At 40.1% G+C, this 25,401-nt stretch overlaps 1 protein-coding gene across 3 annotated transcripts in view; it reads right to left on the reverse strand.

Moving 5' to 3' along the window:
* The window catches only part of iqsec3a (IQ motif and Sec7 domain ArfGEF 3a), an 84,887-nt gene that overhangs the window by 15,282 nt on the left and 44,204 nt on the right, over window positions 1-25,401 (reverse strand). For all 3 annotated transcript variants that reach the window (XM_007564046.2, XM_016677364.1, XM_007564047.2), the window contains exons 3-6: window positions 23,811-24,408; window positions 15,560-16,857; window positions 7,383-7,544; window positions 3,292-3,414 (exon numbers count right to left, since the gene is read on the reverse strand). In XM_007564046.2, the coding sequence (XP_007564108.1) occupies window positions 3,292-3,414; window positions 7,383-7,544; window positions 15,560-16,857; window positions 23,811-24,408 (2,181 nt within the window). The remainder of the gene's footprint in view (window positions 1-3,291; window positions 3,415-7,382; window positions 7,545-15,559; window positions 16,858-23,810; window positions 24,409-25,401) is intronic.

Below are 25,401 nucleotides of genomic sequence, written 5' to 3' on the forward strand. Positions count from 1 at the left end.
TCTTTTTTTAAAAAAAAAAAAAAAAAAGACGGTGTACTTAGGTTGCGCTCCTGTTTTTTTTTTTTTTTTTTTTTAGATTTGACACAATCAGTCACAAGATTCTCTTGTCAAAGTCTTAAAAAACAGCTCTTCTTTTATTAAAATTATATTTGTCTGGGTATTTTTTTCTATTTCCATAGGTGACTACTTCTCTTCTTCGTCCTCAGTGTGTTGTGGTGTACCTCAAAGGCCAATATTAGTTCTCACCCTTTTTCTTTATACAGTTTAAACTGGCGTTGGGTTCAATCTTTAGAAAGTACAAAATGTTCTTTGTGTTCACACTGATAACATCCACATTTAATTTGGATGCTTTTACTCCCCCCCAGCCGCCATTTAACTGTCTGGTTGAAGGACAACACAAACCAGGAATGTGTAAAACAAGTCAAATAATGCATCCCCATTGTTTCGTAGTCATTTTTTATGGAACAATTTCAAAAACAGACGGGTGTTGAGAGCATTAGTCAACATACATTAACCGCCGCAATTGCGTTTGTAATCAGGAGGGTAAAAACTTTAATGAGACTCAAACTACCAGAAGTACAAATACACAGTTTATTACTGCAGCTGTTACTATGTTTTATGTGCACAGCATAGATGTTAAAAACCAATTCTGTTCTTGGGGAATTGTGACTTCAGGGTGCCTTCTGGTTGATTGCTGAAACATGGAGCTTGGCTGTTTTTACATCAGACATGCAACGCTAATGGATGTGAATATTATTTTTCTTCCTTTTTCTTTTATTTTTTTTTTATGACGCCCAACAGCTGTAAAAGTCTAACTCCAAACAGCAAAGTTTTAAAATCTCATTAGCATAGTGGAAGTACTTGGAAACTTATGTATTTGGTGATGTGATGCTTGTTAGATTAAAAAAAAACAAAAAAACTCAGAGAAACACTGGTTTAGATCAAAGCACATGAACATGTTAAAATGATCGATGTGAGAAGACTGAATCGATGCAGTTGACAAAATTCTTGGATTCCTGTGCTGGTAGTTTGTAAGGCAGTTTAATGTGTCTTAGTAAATTACAGGACACAGCATCCATCTACTGTGTACAAACACTGATGAAGATTTACCAGGAGAAAAAGATTCATACAGAAGCGAGAATGTGGGAGTCCGCTGTTAAGGTTAGATGTAATTTTAATCGAATCAGTTTTTGCGTTTGTATTTAAGTGGGATGATTTAACTGGACCAGAGAGCAGCTTCAAAATCGGCAGTTGCTACTGACATATGAAATAAAACAGCTCCTGGTTGAAATAATTTATAACACACACATATGAAGAGCTCTAACCACATAAGATCTTTTGAAAATCGTTTGATTCACACCTGATTAAAATGTATTAGCCGGATGGGTTTTTGTATGACAATCGTAGGGAACTAAGATATTTTACCATATATTTGCCTATAAACAGTCACTTTTACTGCGTTGAGTCTGCCATGCTTCGGTGCGTCGGCAAAGAAAACAACTAACCCAAGACGAAAATGTCCTGCATGATGCTTTTCGCAGCATGGATTTGTGAGGCCTCATCGCTGGCCCTCGTAGTTGCCTTCTAACCTAATATCACATTTCTGTCTAAGATGCATAAGTCATTATGTTTTCCCGGGGAGGTTTTGAGGGCAAAATTATCCACGCTGCATGATCTTTATCTATGATAATGATGCTCAAGCACAGAAAATCACCGAACCTAGATTCTCCGGATTGTTTACTGTAATGCCGGAATTGGAAACGGGAACAGAATAAATCTGCGGTATTAGGAGCAGGTTCATATTTGCTCATTCATTAGTCCACTGACGCAGCAGATACCGAGGCTGCCGGCTGCCTTTCTTGGCCCCCCCCAAACTCTCCACCTCCCTCACTGCTTCATTCTTTAGCGCTGCTGCTTCAAATCCCTTTCACTTACTTTGGAGATTTCTGTATCTCTCCGCACGCACGCGCGTTGCGTGTGTGTGTGTGTGTGTGTGTGTGTGTGTGGAGGCATTTCAAAGCCCGGGAGCTCGGAAGGGAGGCACAGAGAGGCAGTGACGGTTATGCAATACTGGTTATTTATAAACCATCCTCCCCCTTTCTTTTTTTTCCTCCCCTTTTTCCCTTTCCTCTCTCAATTTATGTCACACCCCTCCCTTTTTTTTTTCTTGCTCCTAATAGCACGCAGGCCCACCTTATGTCCAAGCATTTCCCCTGCCAACCTTTCGCCCCGCTATGACAATTTGTTTTCCGCATTGGGCACCCTGACAACTGTGGCAGGTGGCTGTTATTACAAAGGGGTCACAACAAATGGCGCTAACTCGCAGCGCCGCGAATGCATTGCAGATCGTTACTCTTTGCAAAACATGACCAGAAAAACTTCCAACCAGCTGGCTAAAATGGGAGAGGAAAAAAAAATGTGCTGAATAGTATTTATATCCTAATTATTTGGCGTGCTCGCCAAATACGAGCACGTATTTGGCGTTAGAAATCATAAAACGCCATCAAATTCAGATTCGTGGCTTTCACCTTTCTATCTCACCCATTCAGCCTTTCAATTTACCAAGGACATTGTATCAAATATGTGGGGTCTTCCTTCATAGCAGTATTGTTAAGCACATTGATATTTATTAATTTGTTTGTGCGCTATGGTTCCCTCAAAACCCACTGCAGTCATGCCTCACCCTCACCAATTCAAAGGTTTTCATCATGCCTAAAATTTTCGATGAAAAAAGAGTCAAAATTAAAGATAATATCAACAACACATCTAAAGGTCTGCAGGCCTCGATGGTCTGAATCGAGGAAATAATATGAAAGAAAAAACAAAACAAAACATGACATTCACATGAACGAGAGTTTTGACAAGCTATAGATTAAATTCCACAGAAAAAAAGGTTTCATCCAATTTTTCTTTTCTTGCCAAGGCAGAGATCCTCCAGATTAAACGTCTACAATGAAAGATTAAAAACCACATTAGTAAAACATGAGGTGCTTTTCAACTAACGTCCAGATAAAACCTAAAAGCAGATGTCAAAAACATCCAGTTGGAAAGATTAAAATGGTTTCGATGAGTTCTAAGAAATATCCACATGACACAACAGAACGCAGTGCACTGCTTACTGCTAAGTCAGTAAGAATTATACTGCCATGTTTCCCTTTTATCCAAGCTTTCAGCAGCTAAAACTTAATTGTTTCAGTGGAACTTTCATGCTAAAATGATGTCTAAAGTAAAAAAAAAAAAATAAAAAAAAGGTATTTTAAAAACTCCAAAACAGACAATAAAATCTCTTACCTGAAGGCCTCAATGAGACGTTCCACCTTCTGGGCTTCTCCTTGGACGCGGATGTGGGCCTGAAACTTTCTCAGCGCTTCATCCAGCTCCATGCCTGAGAAGTCCATCTCATCCACCACACAACTGGAGAGCATCGAGAGTAAAGGATGGGGTAGAAGAAGCAAAAGAAATAAAAGAGGAAAATGTGTTGAAGCAGTTCATAGCAAAGTGCAAATCAACCTGATGACGTGTTGTTACCTCAGCAGCAAACTGATCTTCAAAGCATTGAAGAAGTGTTCATACTTTTTGATTTATTTTATTTTTTTTAACCCTCATTGAATTCTTTTGGGATTGTATCGACCAATCAAAATGCATTTTGATAAATTATCTAGTTCGGCTTTGTATGGTTTATCTTAAACCTACTCACACTTTTGAAAATGAACGATTTTCCCCCATAACCGTTTCTGTGTCCAAAAATAATTGCCATCGCCGACTTCCGAGTCGTAGCACGCGACGTACGGGATCTGAGGCGAGACCTCGTCCCGGGCCTCAGATCCCCACGGTTTGCTCTGCTGCGGAGAAACACTGCGGCACGCGCGCAGACACACGTACGCCGCGTTAGTATGGATCACGAGGAACAAAGGGAGTTAATGAGCTGAGTGCTTGAGTGTGACACATGCTGCTCCAGCAGAAAAAAGTAAAGCAGCTGATTTTACATCACTACTGCACACACGGAGCATCGAAACTGTGAATCATCATTCTTTGAAGGTGTTCGTTCAGCTGTTTATTTTTGCAGGACAAAATAAAAATAAAAGCCCCCGCCTCGACACAACACGAATGTATAACACCCTCAATAAAGGAATCAGAACGTCTAAAATAAACTGTAACAGAAGAAAAAAAAAAAATGAAAATGCTGCAATGAGACTAAAATGATAGAAAACATGAGATTATTTCTCTCTTGGATTATTATTATTATAGAATTCCCATGCTGATTGGTAAGAAATAATTAATGAAGTCTTGCAGCAGCCATTTTGATATTCACTACAAAGATGGAAGTTCATAAAGTCTTTATCTGTCTCCAGCTGCCTTATCTTTTCTTAATTATGCTCCAATAGCATGACCAAATTACCCTTAAGTGTAATAACCAGGCTGACAAATCTAATATAGTTAGAAAATGAGGTCTCTCAAACTTCTCCTCTGCTGGCTATGATGGAGAAGGATTCAAAAAAACAAAAAAACAATCAAAAATATATGGTATATGGTGACATGTTTGCTACGATCCTGGTTTGTTTGGTTTTCATTTGTGTGTTTGTTGTTTATTCCTGAAAGATCTTTCCACATTCAGTTTATCTGTGTTTGAAAGATATTTTTTCCCCATTAGATGTAGTTTCTCAGCTATTTCTTTTCTCTATTTCAGTTCTCTTTATATTCGTTCCTTGCATCATTTGGATTACACTTGCACGTGCGAATAAGGCAAAAACATTTGTCTGTCAACGACGTTTAGAAGAGTACTGATGTCTTGAGGCAGCTAAGAACAGATTCCCACCACATCGGAGGGCAAGCCAGAGCATATCAGTCATAACCGATGCCCGTTCTTCCGAGGTTGAAGAGGTGAGCTGTGTGATTGCCTGGGAACATCTTCAATTTCAAAAAGAGCATTTCAATACATTCAAAGGTTAAGTTTACACTGTGCTGGATGTGATCCTCCTCTGGATGCGGCGGGTCTCTCTGGTCAGCCTCTTCATGACTCACTTCCTCTCTCCACCACCTCTCTGCCTTCTCCCTCAGCTGTCACTCTCTATTTATGTAACGTCAGATGACATGCCGTATATAGCCTAAGTACACTGGCCCTCTTCTACGCCTTCTCCATGCACGCTCTGGACTAAAGAGCAAACACGCACATGAATTCATAGAGTTGCCACCATCTTTGTCGTTCACATGCAATACTTGGCACGGATATTGACGTGTGTCCATTTTGACGCAAGTTAGCTCAAATATAATAGCAGATTAGGCCACAATGGCTCTCACACACACGTTGCACTCTTCTATCATGTTCCTGTTCAACATCACCTCCCTCTTCACATGCATCTGCTGTTTGCAGGGCCTCTTAACAAAAAAAGCACTTCCTGTGTTTATATATCTTTATGTCGGATGTGAAGAGAAACTGTCTGCTAGCTGAATTGGTGTCTGAAGCATTGTGAGCATAATTCCTGTTGAGAGGCATGAATGACTTTTTCAGGAAAGTAGACGAGTTAGCATTAGCTACCTGGTAGAGAAGATTCCTCTAAGAAAGAAAATGATTGGGTCAGTAACAAAATAAGATTAAAATAGTTCCAATTTAAAAAAACAAACTTAGGGAGTTTATACAAAAAGTGAGAGATGGATAAAAGCTAGGAGTTAAGGCAGTGGGTGATGTTACAACCACAATGAGGTGACTGACCTGGAATTACATTGACGCCATAATGTGAGTCATGTTCGTTCATTTGCGTTTCTGAGAATCATATTTTTTAAATTTTTTATTCTGATGACTAATACTACTGATGACAGCATCATGCTTGCTGACTCAAAACTCAATTCTGGCTTATTTGTGTGCCCGGAAACCAAAACAAGAATATGTTCATATATTTTAAGGCATTTTGAATTCTTTTTGGATCTAGTAAGAATAAATCAAACAGCTCAAAATGCATGAATGGCTTAAGAACCAGTAGTGTGGTAATATGTTCTCTTTGGACACCAGCAAAGTTTAAGTTACATTGCAGCTTATGTCTTATTCAGAATGAATTGGGACTGCTCTATGGGTTTCAGGACTTCAAAGGAATTTGGAAAACCTTGAATTCTCTGCTACTACTATCCTCCGCACGCAATTGCACCTCTGGATAAGTCAGAAGATCTGCAAAGGTCTTGGTCAAGATGGCAAGAGATATCAAGAAAGAGTCAGATGTGGCTTGCTGAGGTACAGCATAGAAAGTCACATTAGATGTGTTAACGACAACTAGGCACGCGCACCTCTTTAGTAACAAAAAAATGTGATTATTTGGTTTAAGTTTGACTGACAGCAGCCTGGGAAAGCAGGGGCATAGAAGCAGAGTAATCATTGCTTTTTAGAGACCTACATCTTATTGGAGAATAACCTGAAGTCGGCCATGAATGTGGATAGAGACCACACTAAAACGTAACCTGACCAAAGGTAAATATGCATGCATACCCCTGCTGCTTAATGCACAACAGCTGTTGAGCAGCTAATTAGACAGGACGCTTTTAAACTAATGAACACCGCTTCCAAAAAAAATATCAACGCATGTAAGGTTGATGAAAAGTAAGGAAGCACTTGCGTTGTAAATTTTTAGTGCTTGATGGTATTTTGCTGTAGCTCAGATTAATAGTCTGCTCTGCCAATAAAGCTTTATGAAGGCTTTTAACTGGCTACACCAAAAAAAATTAATTTAAGTGATATAAAGAAGAGGAGTTAAAAAAAAAACAACAAAAAAAAAAACAGTGGACACGCATACACATTTTTGTAAACCTGTTCTAGTTCTTTACTATATGCATTGGTGAGTCTCACAACTCAGTCACTTTCTGAATATGTGGCGTTTTTACTCGTAAACTCAGCACGTAGGTATGAGTGTACAGACAAAATAATGCAAGTTATTGAAACTCTAAGACTGCAGCCAACATGAAGGGAGGCTGGTTGACGCTGCTGGCTGTATTAATCCATCTAATCAGCTAAGATCTGTCAGTTCACTCCATGTCTGCCGAAAGTGGAGTGAATCTGCTGATTTTCTGGAAAGGTATTAAACATGTTGTACTTTTCAAGGTCTTGTACAAGCATACATTTTTTTTTGCCGTTTCCTAAATAACCCCTGCAGACTCACAGCGAGCTTATCACACGGACTTATTCGGCCGCCTGCAACATATTTTCACTTAGTGTCTTAGATGTTTGACTTAGAAAAAAGGTCTCACCCTTGCATGTAATTTTGAAAGGTAAAGGATTGTGTTTGGTGAAAACAGCTTTGGACGCCTGATTTTTCCAGGAAAAAAACAAAAACAAAAAACCCCCGATGGTTTACGAAACGTTTCTTGAAATAACGAAGGTCGTCTCGTTTGCTACTCACTCCAGGACGTCTCTGTTGAACGGCTTCTTGCTGTTTCCTAGGAATTCCCCAATCATTTGTCGGCTGAGGCCCTTCCTCTGGAGCAGGAAGTGGGCTACGCCGATGGGCGTGTCTGGGATGAAACCGCGGGAGATCAGGAACTGGAGGCCTTTGTCAGGGTTTCTGGGACAGATGAGACAGAGAGAGAGAGAGAGAGAGAGAAGCATGCTAGTTAGGAGGAATTCTCAGATGAAAATTTGCAGCTGGAATATAAATCCTAACTACTGCAAAGATATGATTTGCCCTGCGCCATACTGCGTACGAATTAACGGCGGTAAGTCATTTACTTTAGATTTGCAGTTTATAAGAAACCGTTTGTAAGTTTGTGACGGACACATTTCATCTCACACAAAGTAAAGAGGAGCTGCATCCTGTAGGCTTTCCCTTAATGTTCTAAACAGAAAAGTTAAAAACATGAAGTGAACATTAAGATTTAAGAGTCTGACAACGTTTGATTTGTGCTGGGTTCAAGTCAAGATTTAAAAAAAAAGCAAAAAAAAGCATCATTTTTAAACCTGAAATAATGTTCCGTTAAGACTGTTTTAAGTCTTTGGGATGAAATGGCAGAGAGCGCCAAGGTGATCCAAAGCTATGTGGACAATGGAATGATGGAAAGCTTTTACTTGCAAGCACACAAGCCGCATGTGAACGTTATCCTGCTGGGGACCTTTACATAGACAGAAAGAAAATATGAATGCATTAACAGCTCTGTAATCAATTAATCAAAATTAACACACAAGTCCCAGTCTCAGTCGTAACATGATGCAACAATCAGCCTGTGTTCCGACAACATCCACATATGATGATTATACTCTGGCTTTAGTAAAAAAAAAAAAAAAGAAAACGAAAAAGTCCAGTCTGCAACACGTTATGTGGATATGAATGGAGGAGTGATATCTCTGCTAAAGTGGAAGACATGAGCTCCGGGGATGCGAGGGCACCATTGTCGCATCTTTTTCATTCCTGTCTTCACGCGGCGTTTAAATCACAGCTGTCTCACGAAGAAAGCCGCGCGTATGGCCATGTGTGTGCCACGGCTAATGGGTTTAGTAGAGCGCGGGGAGGATAAAAAGCGGCAGAGGAGGAAGAGAGGAGGAGGCTGGAAGAGGACCAGACAAAGCAGATGTGCGGGAACAGAGGAGTAAGGGGAGGACGAGCACAGGCAGGACCGTGGCAAAGCATCTGCCACAAAAGCCTCATCAGCGCTCCCTCAGCTGTTAGCTCACCCTGTCAGCTGAAGGTGATGATGTCTCGCCAAATGAATTTGGCAGATATCACTCACTTGATGTTTGCCCAACAACAGATGGATCACACATGGTGATTATTATTTGCAATCAGGAGCGAACAGAGAGGCAAAGATTGGGAAATTTGAAGGAGATGAATGGTGGAGAGATTTAGATGAGGATGACTGTTTTCATTGGATAACTGCATGCAAGCGCGGACCGACTCCTGCGATGCAAAAGTAATCACTTTCAGGTGAACATAGCGTGTTGGGCATATTTATTCCATCCTGTGGCACAAATCTGTTTTGTTTGTTTGTTTTTTTTGTCTGCTTTTATTGTAGAATTCACAGGTAAATCTTTCTTTTAGGCACAGCAGCATATGGTAACAAGAATCATCGTTGTTGTTTTCATTTTTAAGCTTATTTACCAGAATGCGTAGTCATCCTCCTGCTTTCACTATATCAAAACAGATGCAAAAAGTGAATAGAACTCACTAATTAAGAAAAAAAACTGTAAATAAACGTCACAACTTTTTCTGCTAATCATCAGCTTAGTACAGAAAAAAGTGTTTTCTGTCCTGATGTCTCAAATACAAACATGTAAAGTTTGCTAACTTCTACAAAGACCTTAACTTGGCTCAAGTAATTTGGTGAGATGAGACTAAAACTAATCTTTTCGGAAGCAAACAACCCCTTGTGATAAAATACAATTAAGATTTTTACGCATCTTTACCTATGGAATCAGTAAATGGGGTGGGTGCTGTATAACTAATAATTTCACCTGCCAAAAATGATAGTATGAATATATAAAGCAGCAAAACCAAATCAAAAGTAAGGAGAACATAATTATGAAACAGAAGAATAATTATAAACCAGAAACCGGGTAATGACAAATGTACAGCAAACAAAATAAATAAAAGTACAGAAAACAAGGCACCATTTTTACAATAATAGAACTTAATTTTAGATAACGCTGGGGGAAGAGTACACCTTTGATATTAGGCTACTTTTGTAATACAATTCTTTGACATTACGTTTTCCAGCAGTTGTGCTTTATCTAAAACTACTGCTGCACTCTTGGTTTTGTTCTACTTTTTCTAAAAGTTGCGTGCCACACCTCAGTGCTGCAGTGCTGCAGAGTGTTACAACGTGGAGACCCTCGTAAAACTGGTTAGTCAGCACAGCAGGGACACTATGGAAGTTTCATGTACACAAGAAATATAGGCCATTAAGCTTTTTTGTTTTCTTCATCTTGGTGTGCTGTCTTGAATAAATATCCCCCCTCCCCTCACACACACTCACATTTTATTGAGTTTCTCTTAATTGCCTATGAACAGATGAACTGCGGCAGCACATCATATCTGTTTTGTTTTTTTATTGACTCAAACTAGACCTCAGCTGTCAGCGCTGTGTGTTGTCCGTCTCACCAGAGGCACACAGAGTTCTGTGACTAACCCGAGACAGACTGAAAGGTTGGTTGGCCACGCTTTGCGCTCTCTGAGCGGCACCGTGATCGCGTGGTGTGCTTGTGAACATGACGGGGCCCAGAATGATCGCAAAACGCACAAAACTGCTCCTGTCCGTCAACGGTACCAGTTCACTAAGTAGAACTTAGTGACACGGTTAGATTTTCCCATGTTTAAGTTCACGTAGGAGTGTCTTGAATAAGTATCCACATCTCCTAAACTTTTCAAACTGTTTGCAACTGTTTTTTTTAATAGCAGTGCATGTCGAAGGGCTGAAGTAGAAAATATTTTTACAATTAAAAAATCTAAAGTGTACTGAGTCGATGCTTTGTACAGCTCCTAGTTGATGTCCGTTTCACCTTGGCACAGCTAATCACTGACATTTTTGCGTACTCTTCTGTGCAAAATGCTGAGATTTGAAACAAGACATCTGTGAATTCATTTTTTTTTTTATTTCTTGGCTTTCTGCTCCTTCCATCTGACCAGATTATCTGTTCCCAGAAAAAAAAATTAATCTGATACAACCATCACTTTTGTCTACACTTATTGACAAACCTTTGTGCAAAGCCTGAGCATAGACCACAACGTTTAGACTTCTTCTAAACAAACTATCATTTCGATCCCATTTCGCTTTACGCTCTTGTGTTGGTCCATTACATAAAATCCTAATACAACACACTGGAGTTACAAAAACGAGAAAAAGGTGCAAGAAGGATTAGCAACTTAGCAAGCCACTGCCGTCGTCTTTGCCGTCGTTTCTAATCGGTTCCTGTCAAATTTACGTTGCCTCGATCAGGTGCTGCGTTATGTTTTTAAAGGATCTTTTCAAACGTTTTATTTTATTTTATTTTTTTTTCCTGCGTACTCCCGAGCGCAACGAGGTAAAATGGCACAGAGTTCTGGGAATGAAGAATTAGCACTGCTCCCTCTGTTTGACATCTGGATTTTGGAGTTTGTAATTACGCGCCGGGTCATTCAGCGCCGGGGGCAGAATGTTAACACAGTCGAGGATTGTGCGTGCATAAACAGACACCCGCCACTTCTCAATAAGTACGCACATGCAGTCAGGTTTTTGTGAAGCACTCGCCTCCTGATGCGCACGATTTCTCTTGAGGAATCTGGCATGCTTTGCTATGTTAATTAGCCCTGCTTGACATATGCACTTAATATCTCTTTCACACACTCGCTCTTCACATTGACATTTCTTTAATTCATGCGGTTCTGATGGTGCTTCATTTTCATCAAGATCCAGGCCTGCCACAAGCCGCTCTAATGGCTAATCATTGTGTTCACTACACGAGCATGAAGAGGAATTAGGAGCCTGTTCGATAGGAGTTAGGCGGGAAAGGCGTCCGTATAAGAAATAGTCAGAAATGTCACACATCTTCCCGCTTTCTTGCTTTCCTCGCGTTGAAGACGTGACACTACGGCTTATTTTCGTCATGACAGAGTCATTGTCATTCTCGCCACATTCAGGAGGAAAACTTTATCAAGGGGTCCTTCTCTCAACCTTTTCCCAGTGCCGTCTTGTGTCTCTCACATCTCCTCTCTGCCGCTGCTACACTCATCCGTCTTTTTATTCTTGGACGAGCTTGCACATAAACAAAAGCGGATGTAGACATTTAATGAAAACACCCGAACTCCCTCTCTTTAAGTCACTTTATATGAAAACGCTTGTTAGCTCGCTTTGCAAACATTGTGCACACGGATTTGGGTTTTAGCGTACCCTCTCTCTCTTTGTGCCCGTGTGAGACTTTTTTTTTGTCTGCATGATCAAGCAACACTAAAGTTTTAGCCCAAAGCAAACGCTGCTGTTTAAGATGCAAAGGATATCACAGTGCAGGTAAGAGGAGGTGGAGGATATGAAGTGGTGGAACTAATAAGCCTTAAGCCCGATTGCCTTTCTATCTCTCATTCTCTTTACTTTTCATTTTTTCTTACTTCCTTTTTTTTTTTTTTAAATCTTCTTCTACCCTCTCAGTCAGTTTATTACAAGCGGGGTTATCGCTCAAGGTTTTTAATCTAGGGGATATAGACAGTATTTGTAAAAAGGGGAAAAAATAGGCATAAAAAGGGTGATTGACAGCGCCAAGACCCGCCTCCTGGCTCTGATTGGTTGTTTTTGACGGAGCAGTGCATTTCTCTACATGACAACAGAATCAAATGAGTAGGCAGAGGAGATTGATTTGTTTTCACAGATTGTAGTCATTTTTCTTGACATGCCGATAATGATTTCTGTAGATGGATGATATTAACTCACCATGCAGACGTCACTGAAGAAAAGTCACGATTGTATAAATGACCCAGTGACAAAAACAAAACAAAAAAAACTAGAATTACTGAAACTCTGCTAAGACAATGTGAGATGTAGACACCAAATGCAAGGCTATATAAAGGACATGGATCTGATCTGACAAAGATTTTTGAAACAAAACGGAGGGTTGAAAAATATCGTTAAAACTTATGTCTGCTTTTCTGAAGGGAGGAATGATGAATTAAAATACAGTTTTGTTTTTTTTAAAAAGTGTGAAATTGCTACGTAGAATTAGTCCATTTATTGCATAAAAACAAAACAAAAACAACTGTTGTCTTTTTGTCACTACTCTGCATGCTTCCATCTCACAGACTGCAGAGGAAAACCCTGCTCTTACTTGAAAAGGTTATTTTATTATATTTTCTGGGGTTTTTACCCTTCCGGCTGCCCTCAGCCTCACGTCAAGAGTGACAAAGTCAAAACCAGATAAGAACCTCGCAGGGCACGCCACAGTCAAGTGCTAGGTGTTGACAAAGTGGTAGAGAGAAATGGGAAAAATATGTTGGCATGGTGACTAAAGGAGATGAGGCTAGCACTGACAAAACCTGTGATGCTAATACTTTGAGACTTAATCCTGTACAACACATTCCATGGATATATGTCCAGATTTGTAGAGCAGTTTTTTTGTTTGTTTTTTGTTTTTTTTAGCAGTGAACTTCACTTTGTCACATAATATTACTCTTTATTCAGATCACACCATAAATAATTTGGGGTAAACTTATGTCAAAAATTAAGAAATAAAAAAAATTATTATAAAAACAAAGTAAGTTGAAAAGTTTCTGTCATGGTCGAATTAGGTTATGGTTGTTAAAAAGTCAGAATGATCTTGTTCTATAATCCTAACATTTTTGGATGGGATACAGTTACTGAGCGGAAAAAGCCAGCTGTTTTCAGTATCAGCATGGTGGCAAGAAGAGGAACAGAGATATGAGAAGCTTTTTAAAGGAACATATTTTCTGTGACATGCAAAGACAAGTCTCTGATTTACTCAGGTTGTGAGGCAGTAAAAGAGAGCAAGACACGGAGGTGATAAAAGACAAGCTGAACAGAATATAACACATGTGAGCTGTTTTATCCTATTGATCTTTGAGGACATGTCTTGTATAGATAACGGCAGCCTTTTGACAATCTCAGAATTAGAATCTGCATTACCTTGTGCACAGATGTCCAAAGAGTCCCCCCCCAAAAATAAAATCTTTTTTGTGGCCTTTCAATATCCGTTTATTAATGGAACAAATGTGGCCCACCAGCGCAGGCTGCTAATGGTGCGAGAAGCTTTGTAAAAACTACTTAGGGGGAAATTATCACTGCCAAATAAAAATATTAGGCACAAAGCAACTCTCTTTTGTTCACCGTGTTTCATTTTGCCTCCATTATAATTTCATGGCAATTATGACTACAAATCATCCAGCACTTTTACTCTAAAGCAGAGTTAGGTGCATCCATGTATTAAATTTGTCTGGACAGAGCAAGCTATTTTTTTTTTTAGCTTTTTTTTTCCTTTTTAAAGCGTGACCCATATCCCCGTCTTGTTGTTTTGAAAAGACCAAATTTTTTTTTTATAGATCCAGAAAACGGAAAATAATTGACTCCTCCTCCCAATTTACAAATAAATACATTAGATTTTTTTTGTTCCCAGCAAATTCTTTGAATTTTACAGTTTTGACCAAAAAGTTCCATCATCATGTCAAAGGTCTACAAAAATTGGATAAGCACATAATTAGGAAATTGTGATACTGAGTATTGCCATGACATCAATTCTGAATAACTCCAACATTACTCACTATTTGCCTTTATCGCAATTTTCAATCATTCTTTGTGGGATTTAGCATATATTCCTCCAGTATGGGCATTGAAAACAATAAAAATGTATGTAACTAGCGTGAAAAAATTGGATTAGTGGTCCTCAAAATATTTGATTTTATAAAATATTGCATCTGAGCAGTTTTGTGCCATTTTGAATGTATTCATACCGTGATGAAAATTGTGATTTAATACAATTGTGCAGCTCTAGCATAAAGGAACAGGCACTATGTTCCACATCGGTGATGGAGTCCATAAGCAGACTTTTAGGCCTGCAGGGAGTGCAATACTGAATGAGATACAGCCCAGAGCCAGCAGGATATAATTGCCACCGTATTTTGGTGGAAACCTGCGTGGCCCTTTTGCACATATTCCAGGTTGATGTTGTCTCTTAATGGTTTCTTAGAGCTGTCAAGTCAGAACTAAGAAAAATTTCTAAATTGTTGAAAAATACAAATCCTAGCATTTATTACTTCGACGGTACTAGCAATGTTTGTTTTTTTTATTTTATTGTGTAACTAGACAGATTTTTTTGAATAAACTTCAAAAAAGTTTATTCAAAACACTGATATTTTCTGGAAATATCAGTGCAGACAGTTTTAAACATTACATGGTGTTCAAGACTTACTTTGCCCCCAAACCCCTGCAATATTCTCATTCCTATCATGTCCAACATAAGCCTGGTGTTCAAACGTCTTCCTAGACTCCTCTGTCTCAATAACCGCAACGTTCGCATCTGGTAGTTTTTGTTGGATTTCCCTGTACAATCGGGATCAGCGAGGGAAAAAAAGTGCTTTCCTCTCCTCTTTCCTGTCCAGAAGGCCTTATTACAGTTCGGGTACACATGCAAGAGGAGTGGAGTAACAGATTGTTCCATAAATCTTCCTGTTCACACAGTGATGTATCTGTAATAAATCTGCTGTCACATTTCTTTTCACTCCTTTTCAGTTCATAAGAATTGTATAGAAAGAGTTTGACAGAGTATTCTGTACAAGAGGAACAAGTGACCCCCCCCCTCCTCCCACATGTACATTTGTAAAAAATATTCACATCCCTTTTTTTCATTTCGTCACGGCACAAGAAAAAAAATCTAGAAAAGTTCAAAGGGTGTTGTACGATGCACTGTAATACAAAATATTTGGTCTTTGCATTTTAGAAATATAAAAACAGTCTAATAAAGTTTATGAACCTTACACAAAAGTCAAGATTTAAACTGCTCTACTATTCTAACATATTTTATTTTTTCTCGTTTGTGTCACAGTTCGCAGTTGTTCTAGAATTCTAACGAGATTAAATTCAAAAATGAAAGCATTTCGTAAAACTCATCACTCACAGATTGAAGAGGTTGAGGCCGATCCGGTACAGGCGCTTCCGCATGACATCGGTGGAGAGCGTGGGGGATTTACAGCTGGCGGGATTCTCACAGTGGTAGCGTGGAAGGCTGAGGATCATAGCCTGCAGCGCCTCTTTGGATGAGGCCTCAGACGTCGAGCGCGCCTCGGTCGACGTGCTGCTGCTGCTCATCTGCTCCGAGCTGTTGTCCGCCGTCTCCGAGCCACATCTCTTGACGTCGAGAGGCTCCGCCATAGGAGAGCTCCTCGGCAGCGGGGGCTCCTGAGGCACGGGGACATGAGCGGGCTCAGTCGGTGGAGGAGGTGGTGGTGGTGGTGGTGGTGCCACCTCGTCCATGCTTTGAATGGCAGACATCTTGTCGAGAGGGGTCAGGGGAGGTTGGGTCTCATCACTCAGCTCCTCTTCACTAGGGGGAGGAGCAGGAAATTCAACTTCCTGTTCATCATCTTCTATTTCTGTCTCTGCAGGGGGTGGCGGGGGCTCTTGAGGTGGCAGCGGGGCGTCTATTGGTTCTGTGGGGGCCTCTGGAGGTGGGGGTTCATCTGATGGTCCATGTGTGAGAGGGGCCGGTGTGGAATTTGTCATTGAGGAAGTGGTTGTTACGAAGGTGGAGGCCCCTTGTTGAATACAGCTGCCCAGAGTGACTGAAGTTGATGATTCCATGACTGAGGATGAAACTCTGAAGTTCTGGCTGTCGATCTGCACGGTTACATCCCGGAAGGCCATCATCAGCTTGCTTGCACTTCTTGACAGGTCACTTGGGTCAACTGTACCCTGATGAACTGCTGCTTGTCCCACGTTGCCACCTTCGCCGCCCCCTTCCACACCCGACGCGGCCGCGGCCGCCGCCGCTGCGTTGAAGGAGTCGGCGCTGAACTGATAGGTGCCGCCTTCTTGCAGCGAACACATGGTCTTCAGGCTCCAGTTGCTGAGCGCGTCATCAATAGATTTTGCAAGGGACTGGACCTGTTCCGTGAAGGAGTCCTCCAGGTCGGTCAACGTGCTACCAACCGAGGCGGGCAAAGACGGCGAGCGCACCAAAGGAATGCCTGCCAAGTTGCAGCCTTCTGCCAGGGCCCGTTCAGCCGAGAACCCCTCTGTGTTTTGCACACGGACTTTGCGCAGGGAGATGCGTCGGGGCAGGCGACTCTCCAGGAGAGAGTTGCGGATCTTCTCAAAGTTTTTGCTGAGCTGGTACTGGCGGAAGGCAGTCTGGATCTTGCAGGCAGCACGGCGGGAGATGAGGTGGCCGCCGTACTTGTGCTCTAACATTTCGATCTAATAAAAACAGAGAGACATAGATGAGAACATACTTAATTGTTTCATGTTTTTAACACTCTGAGAAACAAAAAGTCATCTGAGGTAACCTCTTTAATTACAGGCTGTCTCCATTTAATTGTCACCTAGGGAAAGAATATTCGGAACAGATGTTGCAAACATCTATTTTAAAAAAAAATGAGAATTACAATGAAATGTCTTACATCGAACTACTTTCATGTGTGTGCCAGTCATTTTAATCTAACTGAGGCAAAGCTTAAAACTTGATTATTGCAGCTGCTGTCCATACAATCTGTTTCAGTTTTACCTTCTGTCAAAGAACAAAAAATTTCAGTGTGATGAGCAGAGCTTAGGAAGAAAACCTCAAGAAGATTTATCGCTGTTCATATAGCAAATTTTGGCTCTGGATTGTATTTACTCCAGGGGGCTGAAAACAAAGGCGTGCCACTTATTTTTCTGTTACCTTACAATGATGTACGACACTGCATTGTTCTATAGTATGAAAACCTAATAAAACTCTAAAGTTTCAATGTATTGCAACATGATTAATATCAAAAGTTCAAAGTGTATGTGTGACATTTTTTTTCCAAGTCAAAAGCAGACGGCACTACTTTAGCAATTTTCGCACAGTGTTTTAACCAAATCTTTACAAGTGAAGCTCAAACATAATTTCTACATTAATGCCGTCATCATACAATTGGCTGAAACTGATCAAGTCATTCCTAGAGCCTGTGAAAAATGACTCAAGTAGTGTAGGAAATGGAAAAGAGATGGGAAATTGCCATTCTCATCTGGCAGCTTTGCAAACACTAAATGAAACCTCTTTAAAATTCCCAAAACAGCGAGTCTATTGGCATCTTTTGAATAAAATAAGTAAATAAATAAGTGCTTATCTTCACAAGTCACTCTGAGATCCTTTTTATTCAGTGCTAAACGAATATGATTTCTAGTTTTGGACAAAAGTGCAGAGGAGATTTCAGCCTTGACAGATTTGAATTGAAAGTTGACGAAATACACGTTATCAGTATTTCTAATTGGAAATCTCTATTTACAGAAAAATGGGAGTCGGTTTAAGAAACTAGAAATTCATTCTATTATTTCACTTCTTGCAATAATTCAACTTTGCTGTGGTATCACAATCATGGGTATAAACGAGGATTAGTTTGGTGCACACAAAACAACCCTCCTGTCAACTCAACTTGTAACTTTGATCTTCTTTTACTTAAGTGCAGGACAAAGTCACCACACCAGCATGGGCAGACTTCCATTAAAAAGCACCGACAGACTATAATGGCCCCCGGGTTAGCAATTTCTGATAAGTGGCCAGCTCAACAAGATGCCGCTTCTGGCGTCGTCATTGGAAGAACAGAAATCACATGTAAAGCTCTTTAGAAAAAGTAAATGACGCTGAAAATCCATCTCATCTAGCCCATTTACATTTCTCTGCAGAGGCTTTGCGAGCAAAGTGAAACGTACGAAGAATATTAAGGTAGTTTCTGAAAAGGACACAGGCCTGCCGCTCTACTGTATCTGCAGTAGCTGTCATGTCTGGTCAAACTCAGTGTGAATATTTATCACTTTTTAACTGAAACTGCTTTGTACTGGGTGCACTTTATCTCCAACTAAATTCTCCATTAGGCACTTTATGAAATGTGCATTGTCATAATAATAATGACCTTACTGTCTGGAGAACTGTCCCTTATCCAAACCAATTCTGCCTAACATCAGCTGTGGAGGTGTCCTTGAGTCCAGAGATTAGTTGTGTAGTATTTGATTGGATGTGGCAGTTGATCTTATTTGCTTAGCTTTCATTTTAGCCTGGGGTGGGAAGCATTTGGTCCGTGTTGCTTTCTTTACTTAAGGGTGAAACTGATACTCTTGGTCATTCAAACAGAATTATGACAACTAAAAAGAACAAAGACATTACAGTTGGAGAGGAAGGTGCATCAAATCTGATATCATGCTAACAGTATTGGAATGACAGCTGGGCAGTGGTACAACTCAAATTGTAGCTTTGTTGACTGAGATTTCAATGCTAATTGTTTTTTTGTATTTTTATCCAGCAATGCAGAAGTTTCACACTAAACACAGCTGCTTGTACTACATTCTCTTTATCTTGTTTAGCCAACATTATTTAACATTGTGAACTAAAGTCGGTTAGTCTCTTGAGGGATGAACTCTATCTTCTTAAGTATTTCGATGTAAATATTTTAAACTTTTAAACTGATATCGGGTGCCTGCTTGTGGAAGTCCCAAACAGATATCACTGAAACATAAGTGTTACCTTTTACATAAGAACCTAAAAATCATGAGTTACTAAGTGAAGTCCTCTTCTAATTTGCATATGTATTCATCTCCATGCAAGTATAATCAAAATTTCAAAGGCATGACATGTGGGAAACGACAACCCTTGACATCTTTAATATCTACAAACTTTTGACAATTTTTTATATACGTATATAAAACAGGTCCAATTCTTTTCCTCTGGTCATTCAAAGATATCTTGTCAGAGCTGCTTAAACTTTATTTTTTCCGTCATAATTTGGATTTTTTCCCCTAAAATCTGTCTGGCATACTGTACATGTGCACCACTGCTACAGAACTCAAGCAACTGGAGCTCAAATTTTACGGCACTAACTCAATAAAACTACGTAATCTAATGTGACGCCATGCAGATGCTTCACTCACCTTGGCATGCAGGCTTTCGAATCCTAAAGTAAAACTGACGGCATCACTTACATTAGGATTCATTTGGCTAATAATATTTTGATTACTTGAGGCTCTTAATGGAGCCATGAAATTTAATTTTCAGTCAGTTGACCATATAATGTGATGAAAATGACTCAAGTAATATATCCTCTACTGTTGCATCAGAACACCATCAATCTCAATACAGCATACACAAACCATTAGGAATCAAACTGCATCAAAAGCAGAACAGATACTTTATGGATACATACAAAATCCCTTTATTTCCTCACGTTTAGACCCACCTAAAATATTTTTTGAGACTCCCACATGGTGTGCAGAAGGGTCGTTTTTCTTACAAATTACAAATACCGCCACAAATGTTTCAGGAAACTTTTACCATTAATTAACTGACTCATGTCAATGGGGAAAGAAAAAAAATTATCTCTTCCTATTTCTGAGCGGCAGAGTGTGGAGAAAGAAAAGGTCATAGAAGGAAATGGACAGATGAAAAGAGCACAAGACGCATGAAAACAAGTGTGTCAAAAAGAAGGTCACATATACAAAAAAAGGGCTGTGAGACAGATGACCGCACCAAGATTGGCGCTGTTAAAAATTCACCCTATTAGCCCCCTGTCAGCTCTACTTGTGATTACTTCACTAAGCTGTGATGGGGAGAAAGATTATTTTGGTAGCACAGTCATTTGAGGGATTGGCAGTGCTCTGTTCCGCTGCTGTTTCTAAATCAATCTCGACAGACAGATCAGCACCATAATGACCTCCGGTTCCCCTCCGAAGGAGAAACGAAAAAGGTGCCGAAACAATAATAGCACGCAGGTTGGGTTTGCATTAGTCATTTTCCTCAAAGTTAAGGGGCATGAATGCGAATAAATGAGAAAATATCAGCAAATTATATTAAAAGTCAATAATGACTTAATTTGGAATATAAATATCTACAGTAAAGGACACGGGTCTGTAAAAGCCCTCTTTACCGCAAGACATGACATAATGGGTTACAAACTATAATGAAAAAGATTTCCCCGTAAAATAACCTCCTCCGAAATGTCTTGTATAATACCTAAATATATCTGCTTTTTATGGAAGCATTCACATTATGCATGTCATTTTCCACTTGAAAATGACACGCATTATGTTGAGGTAGGCAATCTGTTGCAAGGAAGACAACACACCATTAGATCCCACATGCTCCAAAAAAAAAGACAAAAAAAAAAAATCTAAATGCAAAGGAAGGATTATTAGCTTTCAAGCTCATGCAAGCTGTTTTTACAGCATAGAAACATTTGCATGATTAATGATATGATTATGGCTATGTAATGGTAATAATGGGATTTAAGGAATGCTGACTGTAGCGCAAAACAAGGATGACAATGGAAAAGATCACATGTTATCAGCAGAAGGCAGACATGTTTTGTTGGTGCATTTATGGTAAGCAGGATTACTGAATTAGACAAACTGGGAGATAGTCTTGAAACATATTTGAAATGTATGTTTTTCATTTACATTTTCCTGAATTTAAGTGAGATAGAAAAGTAAGATGAGGTCTAAAGTGATCTTGCAATTTACATTAAAGAAGCAATTTGAGGTAGATTTTTCCAGTTTAATATTAGTTGAACTGCATTCTGACCACTTGATTGGTGTCGTTGGCTTCTCATTCCTCCATGCTGCCAGAATCATAACTTACTATAAAAATAACTGCAGTGAAATTTTAGTGACACAAATGTTATCACAGTTCTGCTTGAGTACATTTGCAAAATGTAAAGCTGCATGTTTCGTACATTTCGTACAATTCAAATTACATTTGTGGAAACTACATTTAAGAGCTAAAATTTAAATTAGACATATTTGTATGACCTGGTAAGTGAACAGCAAAGGGAAAACACAGCATCTAAATGAAAATCTACACGTTTAAAATATATTCAGTTTAGAAAGGTGTCACATGTTTCACAGGCTTTAATGCTCAGATTTAAGTGGCTTAAACAATCCATCACCAGGTTCTTCCGTGGCAATAAAGGTATCGCCCAGCAGATCCAATTACTTTGACATTGATCCAGAGATCCATCAAGCCCCTGCACCCCCACCTGTGTGGACAGAAGATCAATCCAGGCGATCGTGTATCTCAAGCCTCGTTGACAGGGAGATAGTAGAAAAGAGGGACTCTCAGATTTGAGATTAAAAGAGCGAAGGGGGGGAGGTGACTTGAGGTTAAAAGAACTTTGAGCCTCGATTAAGGGAGTGATGAGGGAGGAAATCCAGTCAAAACGGAGTGAATAGAGATGACAGGGGGGGGTGTTGACAAACCGTCCTTCACAAGTACATCCTACAAGTTTCAGTAGCGGCTCCATTCGGAGAAGTGAATCTTGTGATTTTTATTGGAGGAACTCTAACCACCAAGCTATACGATATGAAAAATGCACATTTGTCACACTGAAATATGTTTAGGGGATTAGAAACACTTGTTTCCAACAGCATTTTTTTATTATTATTTTTTTTTACTTTTAAAAGTAAAACTGGGAAAAGTAAACAGAAAAAAATAGTGATGCCTCAACCCAAATTTACATATTTAGATTGGGGCCAAACCAATATATGGGCAGAAGGGACAGAGCAAGAGGAATGATTGGTATCGGAGTCCTTTTATTAAATTCAACTCCTAGTATTTCTTGTCCTCTACTGCGTGTGATATCATCAATTGGTCCCCCACTGTGCCTTAAGTAGTTTTTATTTTTATACAATCACAGCCTATTTCCGTGCGCCTATCTCGTAGGACTTGCAGGTTATTTTATTGATATAACCCTGACTGAAGAAACTGTACAGCATGTTCTCATGGAGCTCTACATCTGTCTGTTCAGACCTCCTCAGTGCAAGGCACAGCATAGGAGAAGAAGAACCAACCAAAACAACTTATTTTCCTGTAGGTTCACACAACAAACAGAAAATGTGCATGCTAGTGTTAGCTAATACTTCAGCAAACAAATCCATTTCCATCAGTGGAAGCAAAGACTTTATATATATATTATATATATGTATATATTAGACTGTAGTTGTACGTGTTGAGCCAGATGTGTTTAAAAACTAAGTGATGAAGGTTTGTGCATTTCATCTGACGGATTGTCAAGGCTTAAGTGTAGCTTACTCAACCGAATTCATTCCGTCTGGGAACACTGTATTGAGGTTGATTTGCAGAAACGCTGGCAGGGTCAAACTATACTGTTGCCAAGAACAACAGAAAGGAGGGACAGCAGCATCCTGAGACTCAATGGTGCGTGAATTATTTAAGTGCTACTCAAAACTAATCTAGACCACGTAATGCTGACAGAACATAGTGTTATTCTACTGGATGCAAATGGTATTGATTTTATTGACGCAACACGCTACAACTCAGTAGGGTTTTGATGTCTGTTCCTAAATCACTCGAATTATATCGATGGCACAGTAAAACAAAAGCATGAAAATCAGCAAAGCTTCAAAAATCTGTGAAATGCTACCGAGTGTGTTTTGAAATATATTCCATAGCGAAAGGAAGGGACTGAAAGGGATTTGAAGGAAACATCTTTGGTCAGTAAAATCAATAAAGAAAACATTTTCAGAACCCAGTAGAACATTTTTGGGCCGAGCCAACTGGACTAACTTTTACCCGCCTTACCTGCTCGAAAATCCATGGGCTGAAGAATGTTGTTGAGAGGAATGATGATGGAAATGAATGGCAAATGTTTAATGGTGACAATTATGTGATGTGGATGATTTCTGTTCCCCTGGTGAAAAACATGATTACAAGACAGACCTGTGAACATGGAAGTCACTGTACAGTCACATACAATTGTTTAAAATAAACTATCAAAATGCCTTAAATGTCATAACTGACTTGAGTCAGTAAAACAAAACTGTTATACTTTTTAAATATTTTGAAACGGAGATTTCAAGCTTAGCTTCACAATATCAAGTGGAGATGTTGATGAAATGATGGCATGACAATGATAATGTTATGATAGTGGGTAAACATCCTTAAAACCCGTTTAAATTATCCACAATAACCAGATGAACTCAAACAAACAGAGACAAATATCTTATTAAAGCAAATCAAATATGTCACCTAAATGCCCTGGTTATCATTCAGAAACTGAGCCACACCACAGAGTCTGACCACAAAAAGTAAAGCAGACACAAGCCAACACAATCTATCCATCCCCTCCCCACGCCCCCAAAATATACTAACATACCCCTCCGCCCCATCCCCAGGACAACCGTACCTGCTTGGTTTTGAGGTCAAGCGAGAGTTCATAGTCAGAGGAGGCGGAGTGTGAGCCGGCCCCGTTGCGCTGCACCCTCAGGGGTGAGGCTGTGTGATGTAGACTGGCCCTTCTGCCTGCACCGCCTCCTTTTGCTCCTCCCTCTTCCTCGTCCTCTTCCCCTTGCGTTGGCTTGCCTTCGCTGCTCTCACCTTGCACCTCATCTCTTTCATGTCTTGTCTTTGCCTCAGCAACCTCCTCTGATTTGTGATTCTCTGCCTCAACCGCCATCTTCTCCTCACGGCAAGGCGACGGGGCTTCAGGAGGGTCCTGTGGCGCGGCATCGGTCACGGACTCGTCTTGGGGCTGAGGATCGGGCTCCGGTGAAGGCTCGGGTTCAGGTTCGGATTGGGGTTCAACGTCCAATTGTGGCTGAGGTTCAGCCTGGGGCTCTGGCTCAGGCTGGGGCTGTGACGGCAGAGTCTGGGGTTCATGCTTTTGCTCCTGCTGTTCCGGCTGTGGCGGTTCTGGTTCTGGTTGTGGCTGGTCCTCACCCTGCGGCTCCCCCTCACCTCCCTTCCCTTCCTGCCCCACAGATGAGTCCGGGGAAAGTTCATCGCTGCAGAGAGGAGGAGAAAACGCAGAGTGAGGTTGCTGCTGCATCCGTGGTGAGCTCTGACTTCTTCTCCAGGCTGCCTGGGTTTAGAGGTAAGGTGACCTTTGTTTGTGTTTTTGTTCCCTCACTTGGCTACCAACTGTGTGCAGGGCCAGCTCATCTGTCTACAGCTGCTCTGCTACGAGTGTTTGCCTCGTCTGTCTAGACACTGACAGACAGTGAAAATCAGCTAGAATATAAAGCACAGAACAGCTAATAAAACCACAGAGCAGAAAAGCACTAAAAGCAGCAAGTTAATATTTATTACAGCAAAATCTTCAGAGTAGAAATGTGGGAAAAAACAAAAAAAACAAAAAACAAAGTAGTTGACAGCCACTAGTGACACAAGCCCAAACACACGGACACAGGGGACAGTCATGCAGCTTATACAAAGTTTTTTTTTGTTTTGTTTTGTTTTTCTTTTTAGGAATTTTGTGCTTGTTTATGTGAAAATCGGTACCTCTGTCTTTTTGTGAAAGGAGGTATTTTGTGTTGAAATGGTGTGAATGGTTATTTCCAGAATGATTCCAGATCACCACTTCTTTTTAAAAATCTGCTACGTTATAGATACAACAGGGGTTAATGCAGTATATGACTAAATGACTCTACGACAGGTTTAAATGTAAATTTATAGAATATGTAAACCTTCCCTCTAGTTGTAAGAAGACTTGCATCGACACCGGCTTACAAGACTTTATACACTTGCGGAAGAGCACAATATATGAAAACTCAGAATTTTGATTTTCACTTTTTATAAATTAAAGGAAATGGTTCATAACATAATCTCTGTTAAGCAATGCGATCTAGGTATGACTAATCTTGACCCTTGTGTTTACAAATGGGGTCCAACCGACCCCACACACGTAAAACTATTATTTTCCTCAGTTCTCGCACGCTCAAGGGCTAATATAGCCGTTTTCATGCATGTGTAATCTTAATGTGGTTGTACTGGCAAAA

Source organism: Poecilia formosa, unplaced genomic scaffold, assembly GCF_000485575.1.
Source record: "Poecilia formosa unplaced genomic scaffold, Poecilia_formosa-5.1.2 Scaffold154, whole genome shotgun sequence".
In the NCBI taxonomy this organism is placed as follows: domain Eukaryota; kingdom Metazoa; phylum Chordata; class Actinopteri; order Cyprinodontiformes; family Poeciliidae; genus Poecilia; species Poecilia formosa.